This window comes from Heterocephalus glaber, unplaced genomic scaffold, assembly GCF_053883595.1.
Source record: "Heterocephalus glaber isolate CG9 unplaced genomic scaffold, H.glaber_assembly_v1.0 deba00001757, whole genome shotgun sequence".
NCBI lineage: Eukaryota > Metazoa > Chordata > Mammalia > Rodentia > Bathyergidae > Heterocephalus > Heterocephalus glaber.
The window spans coordinates 2833599-2856518 of NW_028258454.1; the positions used below are offsets into that span (position 1 = coordinate 2833599).

General features: G+C 34.7%; 1 protein-coding gene across 3 annotated transcripts in view; it reads left to right on the plus strand.

The window, feature by feature from the left end:
• Tbca (tubulin folding cofactor A) overlaps positions 1–22352 on the plus strand; it is a 74519-nt gene extending 52167 nt beyond the window's left edge. The window contains exons 2-5 of one of the 3 annotated variants that reach the window (XM_087201188.1): positions 5162–5267; positions 19110–19173; positions 19728–19814; positions 22093–22352. In XM_087201188.1, coding sequence (XP_087057314.1) covers positions 5162–5267; positions 19110–19173; positions 19728–19798 — 241 coding nt within the window. In that variant the 3' untranslated portion in view covers positions 19799–19814; positions 22093–22352. Of the gene's footprint in view, positions 1–5161; positions 5268–19109; positions 19174–19727; positions 19815–22092 lie in introns of those variants that run through there. The other 2 variants (XM_004870187.3, XR_015447389.1) reach the window with 2 other exon arrangements.
• The last annotated feature ends 568 nt before the right edge of the window (positions 22353–22920 follow it).

The following is a 22920-nucleotide window of genomic DNA, read 5'->3' on the forward strand; positions in this document are numbered from 1 at the left end:
AGATCTTGATATTGTAATTTTAAAAATGTGTAATTGTTATTGTGTAATAAGATGTAAAGGTCTAAAGGAGCCGGGGAAATGGGAGGGGTAGGCGAAAAGAAAGAAGGGAATAGAAAAAATATGAGAAAAGGAAAAAAATGGAAACAAAATCTTTGTAAATAGGGAAGGGTGGAGTGGGTGAAGGGAGGGCAGTGGAAGGGGAAAAAAATAAGAACCAAGATACTCATGTAATGGTACAAGATCCCAATGATGTCTGTAAATGTATTTTATACCTAAAATGTACCAATAAACTTAATGGGGGGGGATACTGTTTTATAACATTTAATCACACCAAAAAAGAAAACTCACACCCAAACACCCATCTTCCTTGTCCTAGGCAACCACTAATCTTCTTTCTGTCTCTGTAAAATTTACCCATTCTGAATGTATCCTACAATCATGTATTTGGCCTTTTCTGTCAGTCTGCTTTTACAGTAGCACATTACTTTAAGATTCATCCATATTATAATTTGAATCAGTATTTACTCCATTTTATAACTCATTAAATGGGTTATTACATTTTGGCTGTTCATTAGTAAATGGACTTTTTGGACTATCTCCATATTTTGCCTCTGATGCATAATGCTTTTATGAACCTTTCTAGACATGTTTTTTTATGAACCTATGTTTTCATTTCCCTGGAGTATATAGCTAGGAGTGGCATTGTTGGCACATACAGTAACTCTTTGCTGGGACATATATAACTCTTTTCTTTGAGAAATAAAGCAGCTGTACGATTTTTCATTGCCACCAGCAGCATTAGGTGGTTCCAATTTCTCTGCATCCTTGCCAACACTTGTTAGTTATTATCTGACTTTTTAAATGTGGATATTCTGATGGGTGTGAAATACAATCTCAGTGCGATTTTGGTTTCTCATGACTAATGATACTGAGCCTGTTTTATGCACTTACTGCAAATGTACAGAACTGCTTTAGAAAAGTGCCTATTCAGATCCTTTGCCCATTTAAAAAAATTTTTTTTGTATTGACTTATAAATATATTGGAGGTACAGTTCCTTATTGTATGTATTATTTGCAAATATTTTCTCCCATTCTGTGGTTCTCACTTTGGTGTAGTGTCCTTTGAAGCATGAAAGTTTTTAATTTTGATGAAAGCCAATTTATATTTTTTCTTTTTATTCTTTGTGCTTTTGGTGTCATATCAAAAAGTTTATTGCCCAGTCTAAGGCCAGCAAGATTTGCCTCTGGGTTTTCATCCAGTAGTTTTTATAATTTTAGCTCTTACTTTTAGATTTTAGCGCATTTTGAGTTAATATTTTGTACATGGTGTAAGGGCCAGGGGGAATACAGGCTTTTTAACTTCAAAAATAAAACCAAATGTGCGGTAGATGTAGCTCAGTGGTAAAGCATTTGCCAAAAATGGACCAGGGTTGGGGAGGTCAGTCTGAATTCAGAAAAGGGGAGAAAATTGTTTTTCAAGAGTGGTAGAAAATAGATGAAATAAGATTGCCAAAATACTAATATTTTAAAAGCTTTTGTATATAGCATTTATCATGCTACTTTTCTGTGTAATTTTTGCTTGAACATATACATGATACAGTATTTTTCTACGTATCATTCTGTTCTGGTTTCTTACCACTTTGGGGGACGGGTGCTGGAGATTGAAACCAAGGCCTCACATGCTAAGCATGTACTCTACCACTGAGCTTTATCCTCAAGTCCTTACCATATCAATTGCATTGGCCTTTCATCTGTGTACTTAGCCTGGCTTGGTGTTGGAGTATTATTAGATGGTCTGAAGTACAAAGTTTCATGAAAATTTTATTTGCAATAAGAAAAACCATACAGTTAAAATAAATTAATTTTTTAGTCTGAGGTCTCTATTGATTTACTCAAAACTATTCTGTTTAGCAGTATTTTAAAATGTGCTGTATACACATTTATGAAAAGTTCATGGATATCTATGAGCACTTTTCAAACTTGTGTTGAGAACTAGCTATTCTGGAGGGAGGAATATTGTCTTTTATTCCAGTTAAGCTTGCAGTTGAACAAAGTTAAACAGATTTGCTTACCACAAGGCTTCCCAGGACCTTTTAATATGCAAACATAAATGATAAATCTTTAAGATTTGGCAAGCACTGCTTTTTTAGAAGCTTATTTCACCACTAATCTACCATGGAGTAATTTGGAAAACACTAGGCTACATATATAAAATCATGTTGTCATGCAAACACAGTTAAATAGCTTAAATTGTCATTTGATTATCATCCCAGTGTTATCATTTCTTATATCTCTCCTTAATGCTAAGCTCCAACTTCTTTTCCTCATATAATTATTTTAAAGTTTAAAAATTTTAATTATTTTATGAAGATTTAAAAGTTGCTACATTGTTTCTTTGTGTAGGTGTGGATTTTTAAGGTGAATAGAAAATATTTTCAATTAACTATGCCTTTAAAATTTATTACTTTGTTATTTTAACTAATAGTATTTGCAAAAAGGAGAGCAATTAGAAAATTACAACTATTAGGTAGATTCTCTTTAATTGAATCTTTATTCCAGAAAATTAGTAAATACAGCTAAAGTCTACTCAAAGATAATCTCAGCATCTCTTTTTGTTAAATGTAATGTTTAAACATTTTTTGAAAGACAATAAAATCCTCTATATTTACTCTCAAGCTGACTTTTCCTCTCCCAAACCTTTAGAATCTTTCTCCTCAAGTAATCAAAGATTAGTTTTATATGCTCCTTTTAAATTTGTTTTTTGAGTATGCTTTGTTGTTGTTTATATTTATGATGGCAACATAACATTTATAACCTAGTTTGAACTTCAGTGTTTTTCACTTGGGATAATTTTAGGGTATAAGTGTATGAGGATCATGAACATACAGATTGTGTCTACTGGATATATTGTTAATGTTTTGTTGTGTTTTGTTCCATCTGTAGAAGTAATACATGATCCTAAGGTCAGGATAAGCCTTCCTAGTACACCTCGAAGTTCCTAACTAGAACATTTTAGTATTTTAATATTTATTGTAGTGACTTAAATCCAGATTTAAAATCCTTTCAGGACTATAACGAGTTCAGGGGGGGAAGAGTTTGTTTTGTGTTGCTTTGCTTTACAAATTTGTAAACTTACATTAAGTCCAGTCAGAATATAAAAAGTAAATTGTGATCTGAAAAAAATCTCCATTGTAAATAATTACACAAAAGCCACCAGGACCTAAATAGGATTTTAATTTGCATTCTGGCAAACATGAGTCAGAAGTAAGTAAGCAAGCCCCATGGAGAAGGCAGTCTTTTGTTTTTTGTTTTTTGTTTTGGGTGGGGTGGGGGGGCTGGCTTGTACCAGGGATTGAATTTAGGACCTTGTGCTTACAAGGCAGGCATGGTACCACTGAGCTAAATCCCCGGCCCAGGAAGGCAGTTTTTAATGTGTCTGGACTCAGAAAGCATTTTTCTTCCACTCCTTAGGTAATGTGTATATAAGAATGTTAATATTTTCTTGGGGATACACTTTTATTTTATTTTATTTTATTTTTTTGTATTAAATTCTTTTATTGGTACATTGTAGGTATACAACACAATTACATTTCTCATTGGGAATTGTACCTTTATATAATGCATCTTGGTTCTTATTTTTTCCCCATTCCTAGCCCTCCCTTCACGCCCTCCACCCTTCCCTATTTACAAAGACTTTATTTCCATTTTTTCCATTTCTCATCATGTTTTCCTTTCCCTTCTTTCCTTTCCTGTGCCTCCCACTACCCCTACCCCTTTGGACCTTTTCTTCCTATCTTACATTATCGATTATTCATTCTAATCATTGGTACATTTTAGGTATACAATATAATGACATTCATCATTGGAAATTTGCACCTTTACATAGTCTCTCTTGGTTCTTGTTTTTCACCTTTGCCCAGCCCTCCCTTCAACCCCTCCAGCCCTCCCTATTTACAAAGATTTTGTTCCTATTTTTCCATTTTCTCCTATTAATCCCATTCCCTTCTATCCTTTTCCTTAGCCCTCCCACTTCCTTCCCCTTTGCCCCTTTTCTTCCTATTTCACATGACCTATTATACATTTAGTCCTTATTTACACTTTCAGTTTCTCACACCAGAGAAACTATTTGGTATTTACACATCTGTGTCCTATTTATTTCACTTAAGAGTATTGCCTCAATGTGCAGGGGATACACTTTTATATTAAAACTTTAGTTAACCAGAATTAGGGGAGCTTGTTCTGCAATGGTTAATTGAATTTTGGATATCTAAAGAATAATCAGTAGAACTTTGGGTGGCACTATTCTTTATTGTCAAAAATCTTCCTCATGTGTATCAGTACCCTTTCTTGCTTTAGTAAATACATAATGGTTTGTTTCCCCTACCTGTCTGTGAAAGAACCACATCTAAATTATCTGTCCTAGTCCCTTGCACAAGGAAACTCTGGGATAAAAAGAAGTATAAAATAAAAATTTCTTAAACAATTTTGTTGTTGAAAATAATCTAATCTTTGGGATTTGGCATGCAGTCTACTGATTTTTTCCCCCCTAGTAAGCTAAACATTTATACATTACAGTATGTTGTTTCAAGTATATAGATAAGGTTTTGGGAAACATCAGTTAAAAAAGCAACACAGAGTAGAAGGTGGTGGTGCATGCTTGTAATTCTAGGTACTTGGAAGGCTGAGGCAGGTGAATCACAAATTCAAGGCCAGCCTGGGGAGCTTGTTGAGACTCTGTCTCCATGAAACAAGGAGGGGGAAGGGGATAGAAATGTGGCTCAGTGGGAAGACTCGACCTAGCGTCTGTGAGGCCAAGCAACACACACACAACACAAAATGAAAGCAAGACATAAATGTTATAGAACATAATAATTTTAAATGTTGTTTGAACATTGGAAATATAGTGGGGTGGGTTTTTAATTTTGAAAAGAATTTTATGCTTTGGCAGATCGCACTGGCTTTAATCATGTAGAGAGAAGACTTAAGAGCACAAGAATCATCACACTTGTATCTGTGACTAATGTATTTTGCTTCCCTCTCCTACATTTAGTCTGTTGACTTTAGTATTTTAAGTATGTTTTATATTTACATAATTTATTTCTTTAGGTTTGTTCTCTAGATAAAAAGGTAATTCTCTGAAACATTTTTGGTTTATTTATAGATTGGTCAAAGAAAAAGTGATGTATGAAAAAGAAGCAAAGCAACAAGAAGAAAAGATTGAAAAAATGAAAGCTGAAGATGGCGAAAATTATGCCATTAAAAAGCAGGTAACGTTCTGTCTTAAACAGTAAAAGCTGATGTTTACAGAACATCATGTCAACTAATGTTTTTACAGTGGCCTCTGAGATGATGTTATATTGTATTTTTTCACCATTAAAATATCCACTTAAAGATAAGGACATTGAAACACAGGTGAAATAACTGCCCACAGCTACACATCTAAATGGCAAAGCTGGGATTTGAGCACAAGCATTATGGCTATGGATTGAATTTGCACTCTTAAACTGTAAGCTCTTCTGCCTCTCTAGTTCTAAATATTAAATGTAAAAACAGGGCAGTCTTATACTGAATATGCTTATATTTTTTAATTCAGAAATATTTCCTTTAAACTGATGTGCGAATATCACCAAAATAAAATATGTTACACTTCTCAATGGCTACTTACAATTGTCTCAAGACAAATTTTGATCTCCTTAGCTCTTCTTGATTTCAGCATCTGCTAATCTCTCTAACTAATCTCTTATCAGTCCCTACCTGGATCCCTTATGTTTATGCTTCTAAGCTTCCTTAACATGTCTTTTCTTCTTTACTACTGAGATTTTACACATCTTGGATGCTCTTTTTACTTCTTTTACCTACCCTTTCCTGATTAATTCCTGTTTACCCTGTAAGCCTTTTATACCCACTTCTATACTGACCTAGGTATATCCATCCTTAACACTCCCATAATACATTCTGTATTCCACCATACCATTTACTGAATTTTCACTCCCAGCTGACATTTGCTTCATAATTCCTCAAAAAAAAAAAAAAAGAGGCTGTTGAGGAACTTTCTTATATTCTCACTGCAAAATCATTTCATCCTGCCTGCATCTCTACCCCTACTGCCATCTTTCCTATGAAAGTGGATCATGTGCCCCAGCTGAGCTTATGATGTTGTATGATGTTTTTCAGTGATGTTGTTGTCATCGCTCCTTCGTACTCATCCTGTGCACCTCAACGGCACTTGACACAAGTAAACACTTTGTCCTTGAAAAATTATTTTATGTGGGTATATTTGACAGAACAACCTCTTGTTTTTCTTCCTGATTTACTGCTATCATTCCTAGGTCTCTTGTTAAACCTTTCACTCCTTCCACATGTATATATAATATATATATATAATTTTTAACTGCCTTGTCCTTCACTAGGTAATCTCATACCTTCCTTAAGTAAGCCTTTACATCCATTCATTCAGCAGAATTTATTGAACATCTGCTACATGTCAAACACTGCCCATTTAGGCATTAAATAAAGCAACAACAATCTAAAATGTACTAATAGGGCCGGGGATTTAGCTTAGTGGTCCCCCACCTGCCTCTCAAGCACACCGTAGTGAAGATGAAGTACCACAAGGTTCCCTCATGCTGCATCTTTATAGCTACCCATATCCTCTGTACCACCTAAGCCCTAAGTACTTATAATTATACCATTTCAAGAATGTCATGTCCTTCCACATAATTCAGCATTTGAGGTCCATTGAAGTTCTTGGGTAATTTATTCCTTATTATTGCTGAGTAGTAGTCCATGATATCAATGTACTACAGTTTGACCATCAAAGGACATTTAGATTATTCTAGGTGCTTGGCTATTATGAAAAAAGCAGCTGTGAATATTTGTGTACAGTTTTGATGTGAAGATAAAAGGTCTTTTTATTTCTCTAAGACAAATGCCCAAGAGCGCAGTTGCTAAACCTTATTAGTTTAACCTTATTAGTTTTGTTTTAAAAGGAACACCAGACTCTTCCAGAGTGTGTACCATTTTACATTCCTACCAACAATGTATGAATGGCTCAGTTTTTTTACATCTTTACCAGCATTCAGTGTTGTCACTGTTTTATTTTAGCATTTAAAACTCACCTATATGGTAGTTCTGTAGTGATATCTCATTGTACTTGTAACTTGCATTTCTTTAGCAGCTGTTCAGCATCTTTCCATGTGTTTATTTGCTATCTATAACTAGTCTAGCCTCTTCAGTGAAATGACTGTTCATGTCTTTTGTCTACTTTCTATTTGGATGTGTTTTTTACTTTAGTTTTGAGAGTTCTTTATATCTAGAGTCATGCTTTTTGTCAGATATGTGGTTTGCAAATATTTCTTTGTAATTTATCTTTTTATCTTCTTAACAAAGACTCTCACTGAGCATCAGTTTTTAATTTTGAGAATGTCGAATTTACCAGTACAGTACTTCCTTTTGGTCTCAAGTCTAAGCCTCTGGTAGTCCTAGTCCCAAAGATTCTATTCTTTTTCTGCAAGTTGTGGCGTTTTATATTTTACATGTAAGTCTTTGATCCATTGAGCTAATTTTTATTTAAAGTGTGAGATTTAGTGTGAAGTTCATCTTCCTACAAGTGAATGCCCAGTTGCTCCAACAGCATTTGTGAAAAAGCGTCCTTCTTTGATTGAATTGCTTTTATATCTTGGTCAAAAGCAGTTGGACATGTTTGTGTGGATCTATTTTTGGTTTCTGTCTTCTGATCCATTAATCTTTATCCTTTTGTAGCTACATAGTAAACCATAATATTGGGAAGGCCGAGTCTTCTCACTGTGCTCTCCCCGACCAAAAGAAATTGTTTTAACTATTCTCATTCTTAAGCCTTTCTGTGCAAATTTTAAAATAGGCTTGTCTATGCCTCCAAAACATCTTTTGATGGAAATTGCATCAAGCCTGTATATCATTTTGGGAAGAATTTATGTCTTGTCTTTGAGATCTGTGATCACTGAGCATAGCAGGTCCTTCCAGTTTAAGTCTTGCTTCCTTCCTTAGCATTTTGTAGTCTTCAGCATGTGGATCCATCATTTTCTTTGGAGCAGTTTCCACATAGTGTTTGTGGAACACTATGATACATAAGTGCAAGGGATTTTTGTATGTGTGTATCCTAATAACTTGCAACTTTGCTCAAAAAACTTATTCTAGGAAGGTTTTTGATTTTGTAGATTCCTTCTTATTTTTCATATAGACAATCATGTCATTTGCAAAGAGGAGACAGTTTTATTTTTTCATTTTTAATCTCCATAATAACTTTTTTTTCTTACCTTATTGTGCTGGCTATAACCAATAATACCAAACTGAATAAGAGTGGTAAGAATGGGGAAAAAAACATGTAGTCTTTTACCACTAATAATGTTAGCTGTATGTTGCTTTCCTTCTGTTCCTAGATTGCAAAGTATTTTTGCCTTGAATGGTTGTTGGATCTTGTCAACTACTTTTTTCCTGAGTTGTTTGATAAAATTATGTGAGTATTCTTTTTACAGCCTGTTGATATCACAGATTTCATGGATTGATTTTCAAATATTGAAGCTTTCTTGCATACCTGGAATAAATCCTATTTAATCATGGTATATAATTCATTCATTGCTAGATTCACTTTGCTAATACTTGGTTGAAGATTTTCACATCTAAATTTGTGAGAGATACTGGTCTTCAGTTCTGGGGATTTGTTTCAGTTTTTTATACTGTCTTTGGTTTTGGGATCCAGCTTAGTATTAGTCTGATAAAATGAGTTGAAAAGCCTTCTCACCTTCAGTGTTTATGAAAGATTTGTGTAGATTAGTGTTAATTCTTTAAGTGTTCGGTAAAATTGTCCTGGAGAGGTTTTTTTTAGAACTTTTAAAATTACAACTTTAGTTTCTTTAATGATTATAAAGTTATTTAGATTATCTGGTTGAGTTTTGGGGGCTTATAGATTCTGAAGAATTAGTCCATTCCAAGTTGTTATGAGCATAATGAACAGAATTGTAATTAGTTATAGTATTTATTCTTTTAGTGGTTGGAGGATCTTTAGTGAAAACCTCTAATTGTATTCCTTTTCTTGATTTACACTTTCTCACTTTGTTTTGCTAATGTTATAGTCAATTATTTTCTTTTCAAAAATAATATCTTTGTTTCATTGTTTTCTCTATTTTGTTGTTTTATTTGTGCTTATTTCATTCTAATTTTATTTGTGGTCATTTCCTTCTTTCTGCTTGGTTTGAATTTGTTTTGCTCTTCTTTTTCTGTGTCCTTATAATAAGAATATGGACTCTTAATATGAAACCTTTCCTCTTTCCTAATGTAAGCATTTAGTGCTATAAAATCTCTCAGTAGTGGACTAGCTGTATCTTACAAAAAATAATTTTTTTCATTTTCTTTTATATATTTCTGTATTTCCTTTAAGACTTTCTTATTGGCCTGTGAGTTTTTAAAATTTTTTTATTTTTATCAGTACGTATTTGCAGTATGTATTGATTACATTTATTGTGAGGAGTTGGTACATGTATGTAACACATCTTAATTCTTTTCTTCGTCCCCTTCCCCTCTCATCCCTCCCTGCTCCTTCCATCTTTTGGTCCCCATACCATTTGCAAAAGTTCTATCTCCATTTTTTTCTCCTAATTCTTTTTCTTCATTCCTTTGCCCTCCCCTCCCTCTGTCTTCCAACCCTTGTTCTTCTTCTCATTAGAAAAAAAAATCACCCTATTTCCTATTTATGTATTATTTTACTCTTTATTTATATTTTGGGTTTCTTGTGTAAGACAAACCATGTAATATTTAAGCTTGTGACTCTGATTTATTTCACTTAACATTATAGTCTCGAGGTGCATCCATTTACCCATGAATGAGTTTTTTTCTGAGTTATTTACAAATATGTTGTTTAATTACTAAGTGAAGATTTTCCTTCTTTCTGTCATAATGTCTAATTGTACTCCATCATAGTTAGAAAATATATCATGTATGGCTTCAGTTCTTCTAGCTTTGTTTTTGTTTCTTTGTTTCATTTTTGTTGCTGTTATTTGACCCAGAATATGATCTGCTGCAGTAATTGTTTCCTGGGTGCTCTATAGCATTTGTATTCTTCTTTCTTAGGTGGAGTGTTTTGCTCTCCTTTCTAAGGCAGAGTGCTGTGTAAGTGTCAATTACAACTTACTGGTTCATAGTGTTGTCCAATTCTTTCGTATTTTTGCTGATTTTTTAATATTTCTATCAATTACCAAAAGTGAGATATTGAAGTCCCAACTGTATATATGGATTTATCTATTTCTCCTTTCTTTTTTGTTACTTTGTGTTTTATGTGTTTTGAAGCTCTGTTGTTTAGTGCATACACATTTAGGATCACTATGTTTTCTTGATGAATTGTTCGTTTTGCGATAATATCACATACTTCTTTGTCCCTAATTTTTTTTTTGCTCTGAATTCCAGTTTATCCAATATTAATATAGGTACTTCTGATTTTTTTTCCTCTAGTACTGGGAATTGAACCTAGACCCTCACATATGCCAGGCAAGCACCCTACCACTGATCTACATCCCCAGTCCTATTTTATTTTTAATTTTGAGATAGGGTCTTGATAAATTGCCCAGGCAGGCCTAGAACTTGTGATCCTCCTACCTCAGCCTCCTGAGTATCTGGGATTGTAAACGTGCCACCATACCCAGCACATGCTTTTTTTAAAGTTAATGTTTGCATAGTATATCTTTTTCTATCCTTTATTTTCTGTTTCATTGTTTAAAGTGGGTTTCTTGTAGACATCATATAGTTGGGTCCAGTCAGTTAATCTCTTTCTCTTAACAGGTGTATTTATACCATTTACATTGAAAGTAACTACTGATACATTAGAATTTTAGGACACAAATGATTTTTAATCCATGGGATTCTTACAATCTTAACTTCAGTAGTAACCACAAAACACAAATGGATTTCTTGGCATGTGAGAGTGTATTAACATTTTGCCATATAAAAGAAAAGACTTAACCATTGTTCCAGTAATCTGTGGATGATTCTCCAGTTCAGTCTACCAAACTAAATGCAGTTCCCATTGGTTTTAGAGGAGCTGATATCTAGTATTACATAGACAATAGAATTAAAGAATCTCAAACTTTATCCCAATCATGCAGTAGCTGAAGAGCTTTACATTGGGCAGATTATTCCACAGAACTCTTCATTCTGAAAAAAAATTAAGATCTGTTAACTAGGCATTTTGTTTCCAATTTATGTATGTTTAACTGTTAAGGAAACTGAGCAGACATTAGGTTCAGCAGTTTAATCAGTTTTATAACCTGAGGCTTGCTTAGCCTCTCCCCCCACTTCCATTTTATATGAATCACTACCCAAAGAAGCCATAACATTTTTTTTCTTAAATTCTTTCATTGGTACATTTTAGGTATACAACACAATTACATTTCTCATTGGGAACTTGTACCTTTACATGATGCATATTGGTTCTTATTTTTTCCCCATTCCTAGACCTCCCTTCCCTATTTACTAAGAAGTTATTTCCATTTTTTCCATTTCTCATCATTTTTTCTTTCCCTTCTTTCCTTTCCCCTGCCCCTCCCACTACCCCTACCCCTTTGGACCTTTTCTTCCTATTTTGCATTATCGATTATTCATTCTAATCATTGGTACATTTTAGGTATACAGTATGACATTCATCATTGGAAATTTGCACCTTTACATAATCTCTCTTGGTTCTTATTTTTCACCGTTGCCCAGCCCTCCCTTCAACCCCTCCATTCCTCGCAATTTACAAAGATTTTGTTCCTATTTTTCCATTTTCTCATATTAATTCCATTCCCTTCTTTCCTTTCCCCAAGCCCTCCCAATTCCTTCCCCTTTGGGCCTTTTCTTCCTATTTCACGTTATCTATTATACATTTTAGTCCTTATTTACACTTTCAGTTTCTCACACCACAGAAACTATTCAGTATTTACACATGTGTGTCCTATTTATTTCACTTAAGAGTATTGCCTCAATGTGCATCCACTTAGCTGTAAATGTCTCTAATTTCTCATTTTTTATGGCTGAGTAGTACTCCATTTTATAAAAAAACCACATTTTCTTTATCCAGTCTCCAGTTGATGGGCATTTGGGCTATTTCCAAGTTTTAGCTATCACAAACTGTGCTGCTATGAGCATGGGTGCACATATATCACTGTGGTATGATTCTTTTAATTCTTTGGGGAAGATCCCCACCAATGGAATAGCAGGGTCAAATGGGACTTCCAGTCCTAGTTCTTAGAGGTATCTCCACACTGATTTCCACAGTGCTTGCACCAGTCTACACTCCCACCAGCAGTGGAGCAGGGTTCCTCTTTCCCCACAGCCCCGCCAGCATTTGTTATTGGTTGATTTCATGACAGCAGCCATTCTTTCTGGAGTGAAGTGGAATCTCAGCATTGTTTTCATTTGCATCTCTCGAATGACCAGTGATGTTGAACATTTTTTCATGTACTTATTTGCTATTTCTACTTCTTTGAGTGAGAAATGTCTGTTCATTTCAGATGCCCATTTTGGGATTGGGTCTTTAAATTTGGGAGATCTAATCTTTTTAAGTTCTTTATAGATTCAGGATAGTAGATCTTTGAGGAAAAGCAGTGAAGATTTTTTCCCACATTGTGGGTTGTCTCTTCACACTGCTGTTGGTTTCTCTTGCTGTGCAGAAGCTTTTTAATAAGAAGAGATCCCACTTGTTGATTGTTTGTGCTAGTTCACGGGCAACTGAGGCTGTGTTCATAAAATCTTTTCCTACACCATTGTCTTCAAGAGTTCTACCTAACCTCTGTTCCAGCCAGTTCAGCATTTCTATTTTAATATTTAGTTCTTTAATCCATTTCAATTTTAGTTTAGTGCATGGCGAGTGATATAGGTCTAGTTTTAATCTTTGGCAAGTTGAAACCCAATTTTTCCAGCACCATTTATTAAAGAGGCTATCTTTCCTCCAGTGAGGCTGTTTGGCTCCTTTATCGAAGATGAGATGGCTGAGTGTGGCTGGCATTGCTTCTGCATCTTGGTCTGTTTCTTTGCCAGTACCATGCTGTTTTTGTCACAGTAGCTTTGTAGTATAGTTTCCAGTTGGGGATTGTGATACCCCCTGCCATGTCTCTGTTACCTAGAATTGCTTTTGCTATTCTGGGTCTCTTCTTGTTGCAAATGAAGTTTTGGATTGTTTCCTCAAGGTCCATGAAGTATGCTGCTGGGATCTCAATTGGAATTGCATTGAATCTATATAGCAGTTTTGGAAGTATGACCATTTTCACTATATTAATCCTTCCTACCCAGGAGCAGGGGATGTCTGTCCATTTTCTGATATCATCTTCAATCTCTCTTTTCAGAGTGCCATAGTTTTCAGAGAAGAGGTCTTTGATTTCTTTCTTTAGGTTGATTCCTAGGTATTTCAGTTTTTTGGATGCTATTGTGAAAGGAATTATTTGCCCTATTTCTCTCTCAGTGAGTCTGTCATTTGTGTAGAGGAAAGCTATTGATTTTTGTGTGTTGACCTTGTAACCAGCTACTTGACTGAATTTGGTTATTAAGTCTAGAAGACTTTTGGTGGAGTTCTTGGGGTATTCTATATAGAGTATCATGTCATCTGCAAATAATGACAATTTGACTTCTTCATTTCCTATCTTTATTCCTTTTATTTCTTTCTCTTGTCTAATTGCCATGGCTAATGTTTCCAGAACTATATTGAACAAGAGTGGTGATAGTGGACATCCTTGTCTTGTTCCTGATTTTAGTGTGAAGGGTTTCAGTTTTTGACCATTTCATATGATATTGGCTGTTGGTTTTTCCTAGATGGCTTTTATCAGTTTGAGGTAGAGACCATCTATTCCAATTTTTTGTAGGGTTTTTATCATAAATGCATGTTGGATTTTGTCAAATGCTTTTTCTGCATCTATGGAGATAATCATATGGTTTTTGTCCTTGGCTGTGTTGATATAGAGTATTACATTGATTGATTTGCGTACGTTGAACCATCCCTGCATCCCTGGGATGAATCCCACTTGATCAGGGTGTATGATCTTCTTGATGATCTTCTGCATTCTGTTTGCCAGTATCTTATTAAGGATTTTTGCATCTATGTTCATTAGTGATATTGGCCTATAGTTCTCCTTTTCAGTTGGGTCTTTCTCTGCTTTGAGGATCAAGGTGATGGTTGCTTCCAGGAACAAATTTGGGAGTGTTGCTTCCCTTTCAATTTCATTGAAGAGCTTAAACAGCAGTGGCAGCAGTTCCTCTCTAAATGTCTTGTAGAATTCAGGAGTGAAGCCATCAGGGCCCAGGCTTTTCTTAGTTGATAAGTTTTTAATTACATTTTCAATTTCATTGGTTGATATTGGGTTGTTTAGAATTTTTAGGTCTTCTTCATTCAACTTTGGTAAATCATATGTATCTAGGAATCTGTCCATTTCTTCTGTGTTTTCCATCTTATTGGCATATAGGTTCTGGAAGTAGGTATTGATGATCCTCTGAATTTCTGCTGGGTCTGTTGTAATTTCACTCTTTTCATTCCTAATTGCATGGATTTGGGCCTTTTCTTTCCTTTTTCTGATAATAAGGGTTTGTCAATTTTGTTGATTCTTTCGAAGAACCCACTCTTGGCTTCATTGATTTTTTTGTATTGTTCTCTTAGTCTCCATTGCATTGATTTCTCCTCTGACCTTTATAATTTCCCCCCTTGTATGAGCTCTGGGGTTGTCCTGTTCTTCTTTTTCTAGAAGCTTGAGGTTCAGCATCAGGTTGTTTAATTGGGCTCGTTCTGTTTTCCTAATATGCGTATTCACTGCTATGAATTTCCCTCATAAGACTGCTTTCATTGTGTCCCATAGATTCCGATATGTTGTATTGTCATTGTCATTTAATTGAAGGAACTGTCTGATTTCTTCTTTAATTTCCTCTGTGACCCATTACTTATTCAGAAGTGTGTTGTTCAATTTCCATGTGTTTATGAAATTTTTTGAGTTTCTTTTGCTATGGATCTCCAATTTCATCTCACTATGGTCTGATAATATACAGGGAATAACTTCAGTTCCTTTGCACTTACTTAAGCATGTTCTGTGTGTGAGTATGTGGTCTATTTTTGAGAATGACCCATGTGCAGCTGAGAAGCATGTGCATTCTGATTTTGTGGGGTGGAACTCTGTAAACATCTCTTACGTTCAAGAGTTCGATTGAGTTCTAGTATTTTATTACTTATTTTTAGTCTAGTTGATCTATCTATTTGTGACAGTGGGGTGTTGAGGTCCCCCACTACAATTGTATTAGTGCATATATGGCTTTTCATGTCTGTTAGTATTTGTTTTATATAGTTGGGTGCACTAGTGTTTGGTGCATAGATATTTATGATTGTCATCTCTTCCTCTTGGATTCTTCCCTTTACAAGGATGTAGTGTCCTTCTTTGTCTCTCTTAATCAGTGTTGGTTTGAAATCTACTTGATCTGCCAAGAGGATGGCTACTCCTGCTTTTTTTCGCGTTCCAGTCACATGGAGTATTGTTTTCCACCCTTTAACTTTCAGTCTATGAGTCTCCTTTTGAATGAAGTGTGTTTCTTGTATGCCGCATATTGTTGGATTTTGCTTCTTGACCCATTCTGCCAGTCTATTTCTTTTCATTGGTGAATTGAGACCATTAACATTGATGGTTATAACTGAAATGTATTGACTTGTCATTGCCATGACTTTTTCTTTTTGTTGGGTTCTCCCCCTTTCCATTTAATTTCTTGTCATGCCAGATGGGTTCATTCTGCTTTGCTTCCTGGGGTTGTGATCCTCAATGTCTGTTCCTAGGATATTGTGTAAAATTCTTTGGAGTGCTGGTTTGGTATTCACGAAGTTCCTAAGGTGCTCTTTGTCATGAAAGTATCTTATTTCTCCATCCATTTTGAAAGATAATTTTGCAGGGTACATCAGTCTGGGTTGGAGGCTGTTTTCTTTTAGGGCTTGAAATACATCACTCCAAGCTCTTCTTGCCTTGATGGTTTGTGTTGAGAAGTCTGCTGTGATTCTGATGGGCTTTCCTTTGTATGTGATTTGTTTCTTTTCTCTAACTGCTTGTAGAACTTTGTTCTTCTGTTGAGTTTCTGGAATCATAACAATTATATGCCTATGTGTAGATTTTTTTTGATCAAGGCTATTTGGAGTCCTATATGCCTCACTTATCTGTATGTCAAGTTCTTTTCCCCTGCTTCTGAAGTTTTCTGCCATTACTTCTGTGAAGAGGTTTTTTTATGTCATTTGCACTCTCTCCTGTTTCTTCATTGACTCCAGTCAGTCTTATGTTATTCTTCTTTGCATCGTCTAGCAGCTGCTCGATTGATTTCTCACGTTCCCTTATAATTTTGAAGCAATTTTTCTTTTCCTGGTCACTAATTTCAATCTTATCTTCTACATCTGAAATTCTGTCCTCACATTGGCTCATTCTCCTGTGTAGACTTTCAGTGGAGTTTTTCATCTCCCGAAAGTATGTTTGTATCTGTTTTATGGATTCCATTTGTTTCCCATGTTGGGATTCCATCATGTTCCTCAGCTTCTCTCTAGATTTATTAATCATGTCTTGCACTAGGGGCATAATTTCTCCTGTTATCTGAGAAAGTACTTCTGATTTCATTTTTTCCAGATCCCCTTTTGTTGCCAGTTCAGGGAGTCCAGGTGGTTGAGTATCAGAATGTTCCATCTCATTTCCCTTTGGGGTTGCTGTAGGTGATCTGGAAGTCTGGTTTTGAGACTTATTTATGTGTTTTCTCATTTCACCTGGGGGGCAGGAGGTTGCTGTTGGCATCTGCACAGCTCACCTCCTCTGAGCTGGGAGAGGTGGGACAGGGGCCAGGAGCAGCGGTAGAGATGGTGGCCCGGAAGACCCTTCCTCTGGGCCAGGAGTGGGGGAATGGATGGCAGCCCGGAAGCCCCTTCCTCTGGGCCGGGAGCAGCAGGACAGACAGCAGCCCAAAAGCCCTTTCCTCTCGGCTGGGAGCAGCAGGAGTGATGGTGGCCCGGCAGCCCCTTCCTCTGGGCTGGGAGCGGCAGGAGCGATGGTGGCCTGGCAGCCCCTTCCTCTGGACCAGGAGCAGTGGGACGGCGGCTCAGACGTCCCTACCTCTGGGCCAGGAGGGGCGGGATGGATGGCAGCCTGGAAGTCCCTTCCAGCCATAACTTATTTTAAAAACAATTAGGTATCAGTGAGACTGCATCCTTTTTGTTCCTTTAAGGTTTGTTATACTTCCCAACCCATGCCAAGATCCTTTTTTTTACCTCAGACTTAGCATAGCCAACATTAGAATAAACTGACAGTTTATGCAGATATTTTAATGAGAGACACCATTTGAGTGCCTACCTCCCAAGAGAGGAACTTGGAAAGATAATGTACATTTAGTTAAGTTTAGGTATTTGTCTTCATCCCACACCTCATGCTGTCTTTTTAAGTTATTCTTGTCTCTTTTAATTCATTGCTACCAAAAAAAGGGTATGGTTTGTAGCTTTGATGGAGGTGTGATTTATTGTACCCAAATCATAACTCTCATCACTGTGTTTCTTTGGCTTTCTGTGGCATGGTCTTCTTGAAGCAGTGTCAAATGTTTATTTTCATACCTCTGTTTTATCTTTGTATTCATTCTCTATGCTGGCCTCTTGCAGATATGCAGTCCCTCAGTATCTGTGAGGGACTGGCTCTAGGACCCTCCAGCAGATACCAGAATCTGTGGATACTTGTTGTTTATATGGCCTAATACAGTGTAATGCTATGTCAGTGCTTTTTATGCTGTGTTGTTTAGGAAATAATGACAAGGGAAAAAGTATGCACATGTTCAGTACAGATGCAGTTTTATTAGTTTGGGGTTTTTTTGTGGGGTTTTTTTGGTGTTTTGAGACAGAGTCTCACTCTGTAGGTCAGGGTGGTTTGGATCCTAGGTGCAGTTTTTTAAAAATTATTTTCAGTCCATTGTTGTTGAATCTGCAGATGCAGAACATGTGGATACAGAGAACTCAGTGTAAACTTAGCTGAATAAATTCAGTAGCTCTTAGAGACTGAACTTTGTCCCTGCATAAGTCAGAATTTCATTTTGATAAACTAAAGATGCTTATTTTGTAATAACAGAATTATAATGAATAGAAGTTATTTTGGAGAGCATTGTTTAAGATTCATTTCAGTAGGGCCCAGGATTTAGCTCAGTGGTTCTGCCACCTGCCTTGCAAGTGCAAGGTCCGAGTTCGATCTCCAGTACCAAAAGAAAAAAAAAGATTCATTTCAGTAACACTAAAGTTTTCCAAAATATTTTATAAATAATTCATTTGACTTACCATGGGTTTGACCTAATTATTTGTATTACTTTTCATCTTATTAAATTTATATGTTATTCTGAAGGAATTCCATAGGAGAGGAAATCTGAAGTGTTCCTGTTACTGATTTTTCACATGTATTTGAACTAACCAGATATGTAAAAACAAGTTAATGCCAGTGATTAAATATCTTGGCATAGCATGATAAGCTCTGAAAGCAAAGCCACAATCCTGTGTTTGAAAATGTCACCCTGTGCCTTATTAGTAAGAGTTTTGAGTTCAGCAATATATTTGCATTGAGAGAATAAATGTGGGTAGAGAACATCTTTGTACACCATAATTCTGATTTTTACTTACAGTGTGATCTCTAACAAAACTATTGGGGAAGGGATGAACATACTGATAGTTATTAAGGTTTCTATTAAAATACAGTATTGCATATTATTACCATTAAATTATATCTTTCCTTTTTATTTTGTATGTGCTACCTAATCTTAGTAAATATTCAAATGTTGTACTTATTTCTCAGAAAGTATTTGATAAAACATTGTTCTTTAGAAATAAATATTAAGATATCTGTGTTTCTTTCTGAGACTAGTTTAAGGAAATCAAGCTTCCTATTACCTTAAGAAAAAGTCTTATCTTCTGTGCAATGTCTGACACTAACTTACTGATTGGGTTTCCCAGTCATTGATTCAATTTTTTCTTTTATGATTTGATATGTTACAGTCCAGCTTTGAATAGTGGATTTTAAGTCCAAAATTATCTTCTAGATTATATAAATATTGCTGTGTTTAATTCTGTAATGTTTGTCTTCAAGAGAAATAGGCAAGAAGTTCAGATTCAGAGGGGTGCCACATTGGTAATTTGGCTCAAACTGCATGGTGAGAATAATCTCTCTTCTAAAATGAAGCACAAGGATAAGTAATAACTTTTTATGCATGATAAGCATCAAAAATATGAAACCTGCTGGTCTTTGCTTTACCTCTGTCTTTCAGTGAGAACCTCCTGCAGTGTGCACACGATGTGATCAATAACTCAATAACTTTTTTCATGCAGTAATTATCTCCATGTGATATTATCTGAACACTGTTTTTCTTTATTACTCAAAAGATGCAGGAGATATTTATATAACCAGCTGATCCCATTTTGTATAAAGGTGCTTTGTGACAGCAGGGGAAATAGTTTATTTTAAATGACCTCTTTAAATAAATGCTCTATGAAAAGTTTTTCCAGTTAATTTTCACTTACCATGAGAAGATGGTTACCCAAAGAACAAAAAACTTTATTACAAGTTCTAAAACTTGTACTTTGTATTTTACAGTAGCATAGTCTGACTTCTAATAAACACAATTTAAATTTAAATATTGAACCATTTAATTATTAGGTATTTACCAAGGTGTGAGCTAAACACATATACATTCCATCATCTCTGTAGGCAGAGATCCTGCAAGAGTCCCGGATGATGATCCCAGATTGCCAGCGCAGGTTAGAGGCAGCTTATACTGATCTTCAGCAAATATTAGTAAGTAAAGATTTCTCTGTCTTATGTTTAAATTTTTCAAACTAATACATAGAGTAAAAAAATTTAAATATTTAATACTTAACTAGAGACATTTTTAATTCACTTACCCTGTATACCAGTATACTTTTAAATAATTAATGGAGTGTGAATGTTTTGAGTTGTGATCCCCAGTAAAAATAGTTTTCTAGCATGTTTATTCTACTTACTAAACTTAGTTAAACTTTGAATTGTGATAAGCAGGTTTTCATAGTACTGGTATTGTTCAGCAGTATCTTACTTGGTTTTTTTGAAATTATGGGTGAGTTAACTATTTGAAAATTAAAAGGATCCAATGTTTCAAATGAATTTGGACCCTTATTAAAAGATCTGAAATTCTTTCAGGATCTAGTCTAAGTCAATTTGAGAAAGAGGAGGAAATAAAGATAATGTGGGCAGCAGCTATAAGAACCTGGGGGTAGATTACACTATTATCATACCTAGTTGTATAAATGGTTTGTGATACAATGATTAACTCAGGTTATAAATGATTCTAGCTATAAATAAAAGCTATTTCTTCTTAATAGAAAAAAATCATAGTATTTTATATAAGCCATTGTTGTTGCCATTTGATGGTTGATGAACTCCAACAGTTCCTTTACTAATCTTATTTTATGTTTGTATTTCTTAAGCTAATATTATTTAGGAGGTACATAGCTGTTTTTTCCTGATTCGTAGTCATTTCCCTAGATGACAAAGATAATAAGGCTTTTTTGTAGATCATATGTAGTCATTGAAAGACAATGGGATTTTTTTTCTCACCAAATTAGTACTACATCTGTAGAAGAAAAAGAGAAAAGTATTCCATTTTACAGTGATTTTGACACAGAATTCCATAGTCTTCAATTTTGACACAGAATTCCATAGTTATCAATAAAAAACTTAAAGGCAAGATAATTGTTAGCAAAAAAGAAGCCAGGTTTTGGAACAGAAGATAGGAGATAATTATTGAGTTAAAATACTATATAGGAAGCACCATTTGTATTTCTTAACAATTTAAACGCTATTTCTTTCCTTTCATGAATGTAATACCTGAGAAAATAATGTGAATTGTTTGAAAAAAATAAATGTTTTTGGATGGTATATTTGTGTATAGGAGGATATATATTCAACAATAACTACCCCCAGAGAGTTCAAATATACTAACAGAATATGGAGACATGTTTAAAGTATAATATACAGGTTTAAGAACTTCTTTATCTGTTGTCTGAGTTAAGCAAATTCTCAGTCTTTTGGTTTTAAATTTTCATATTAAATACATACTTTATTCCCTCTTCTCTATAACTATATATCTCCATCTTTTATTGACTTGACTTGAATTATAATTTCATTTGAAACTGTAAAATTAAATTATAACCATAATTTGATTTAAAAGTAAAAATTTTCTATGTATAATAATTTAGATATTATTTGTCTGTTACCGTCACAAAATATTAAAGTTTCCTATATATCAGTATCGTGGAAAAACTCAATATCAGAAAATGAAAGAGGTTAGTATTTTGTTTCTTTTCATGTAGGATATGTAATACTCATTAACAAATAGATAATTCACTTTTCCTTTTATTTTTCCTTTGGTACTGAGGATCGAACTCAGAACCTTGCATTTGAGGGGCAAGTGGCACCACTGAGCTAAATCTCCGGCCCAGTAATTCATTTTTCTAATTCAAAGATTTTTTTTTTCAACTGGTGTGGTCACCTTTGAAATTGTGAATAGTTGGAGCATTATTTTCACCTGTGTTGTCATATTTGCAACACAGTAGTAAATCCTTTTATTAATAATAATCTTTCTAGGGCTGGGGATTTAGCTCAGTGGTTCTGGTGCCTGCCTCACAAGCACAAGCTCCCGAGTTCAATCCCCAGTACCAAAAAATAAATAAATAAATAAATAAATAAATAAATAAATAATCTTTTTTGTATGGTGATGATATATTGACAAAAGGAGAATAAAAATTTTTCAATTTTTGAGGCTTTTTATTTAACTATTTTCAGTGATTCATTCATTATAAGAATATATTTTATGAAAATATACAGTGGGAAACAAAACCTGAAACAAAGAAGGAAGAAACAAAAATTTCTTCCTTTCCCCTCTAATGAAGTAACAGAATGGTGGTATATTTAGAAGAGGCTTGGACTCCTAGGAATTCTAGAGTTATTTCCATTAATAGTTTGTAATATTTCTGTCATTAGCAAAGTTTTGACATTTCAGAAGAATAAACCTAATTTTCATTACATTTTATTTCAGGAAAGTGAAAAAGATTTGGAAGAAGCTGAAGAATATAAAGAAGCACGTTTAGTTTTGGATTCAGTGAAGTTAGAAGCCTGAAACTTTTCTGTACAGAATGTTTTTCCATTAAATCCTGGGGTCCATTCATTATTTTTACCACTGCTGGGTGTTCGAGTAGTATGAGAATGTGATTCTTTTTATGCAGTTGCAAATATTTTTCTTTGCATAATTTAATATGTCAAATAAATGAGTTCATCTAATAAATTGTTTATTTCATACTTTGCAAAATTTTAATTAACCTTTTAGTAAATCCTAGACATTTCTGGCAAGATCATTTCTTTTGGAATATTTTGCTTCATAAGCTTGAAATTAATTGTAAGTGGAATATCTTCTTAGATTTAAACCCCCCCCATTTTAAGCAGTTTATTTTGAACAGAATACACATCTGATAAGAAACTCACATAGTTATCCCTAGTTATCCCTTCACAATGAAAGTGTAACATTTCCAGTAGTATAAACAAATGAGAAAGTGTAACATTTCCAGTACTACAAAAAAATGTGAAATGTCTAAGTCTTTTTCCAAAAGACAGATTTACACAGCAAACACCATTTAGATCTTCAAATAAGCTTATGAACAATGTAGAATTGAATTACATTTTAAGAGAATAATAGCTATTGCTAGTGATATGCTGGAAAATTCAGAGACTCTTCAAAATGGGGAAGGAACCACTGATTTGCAGCTTTTGCCAATTTCTACAGTTTAAATACTCCTACTATGACCAGTTTCAAGCTATTGACATGACATCACTGAATACAGAATAAAAAGATACAAGCTAACTCCAGCAT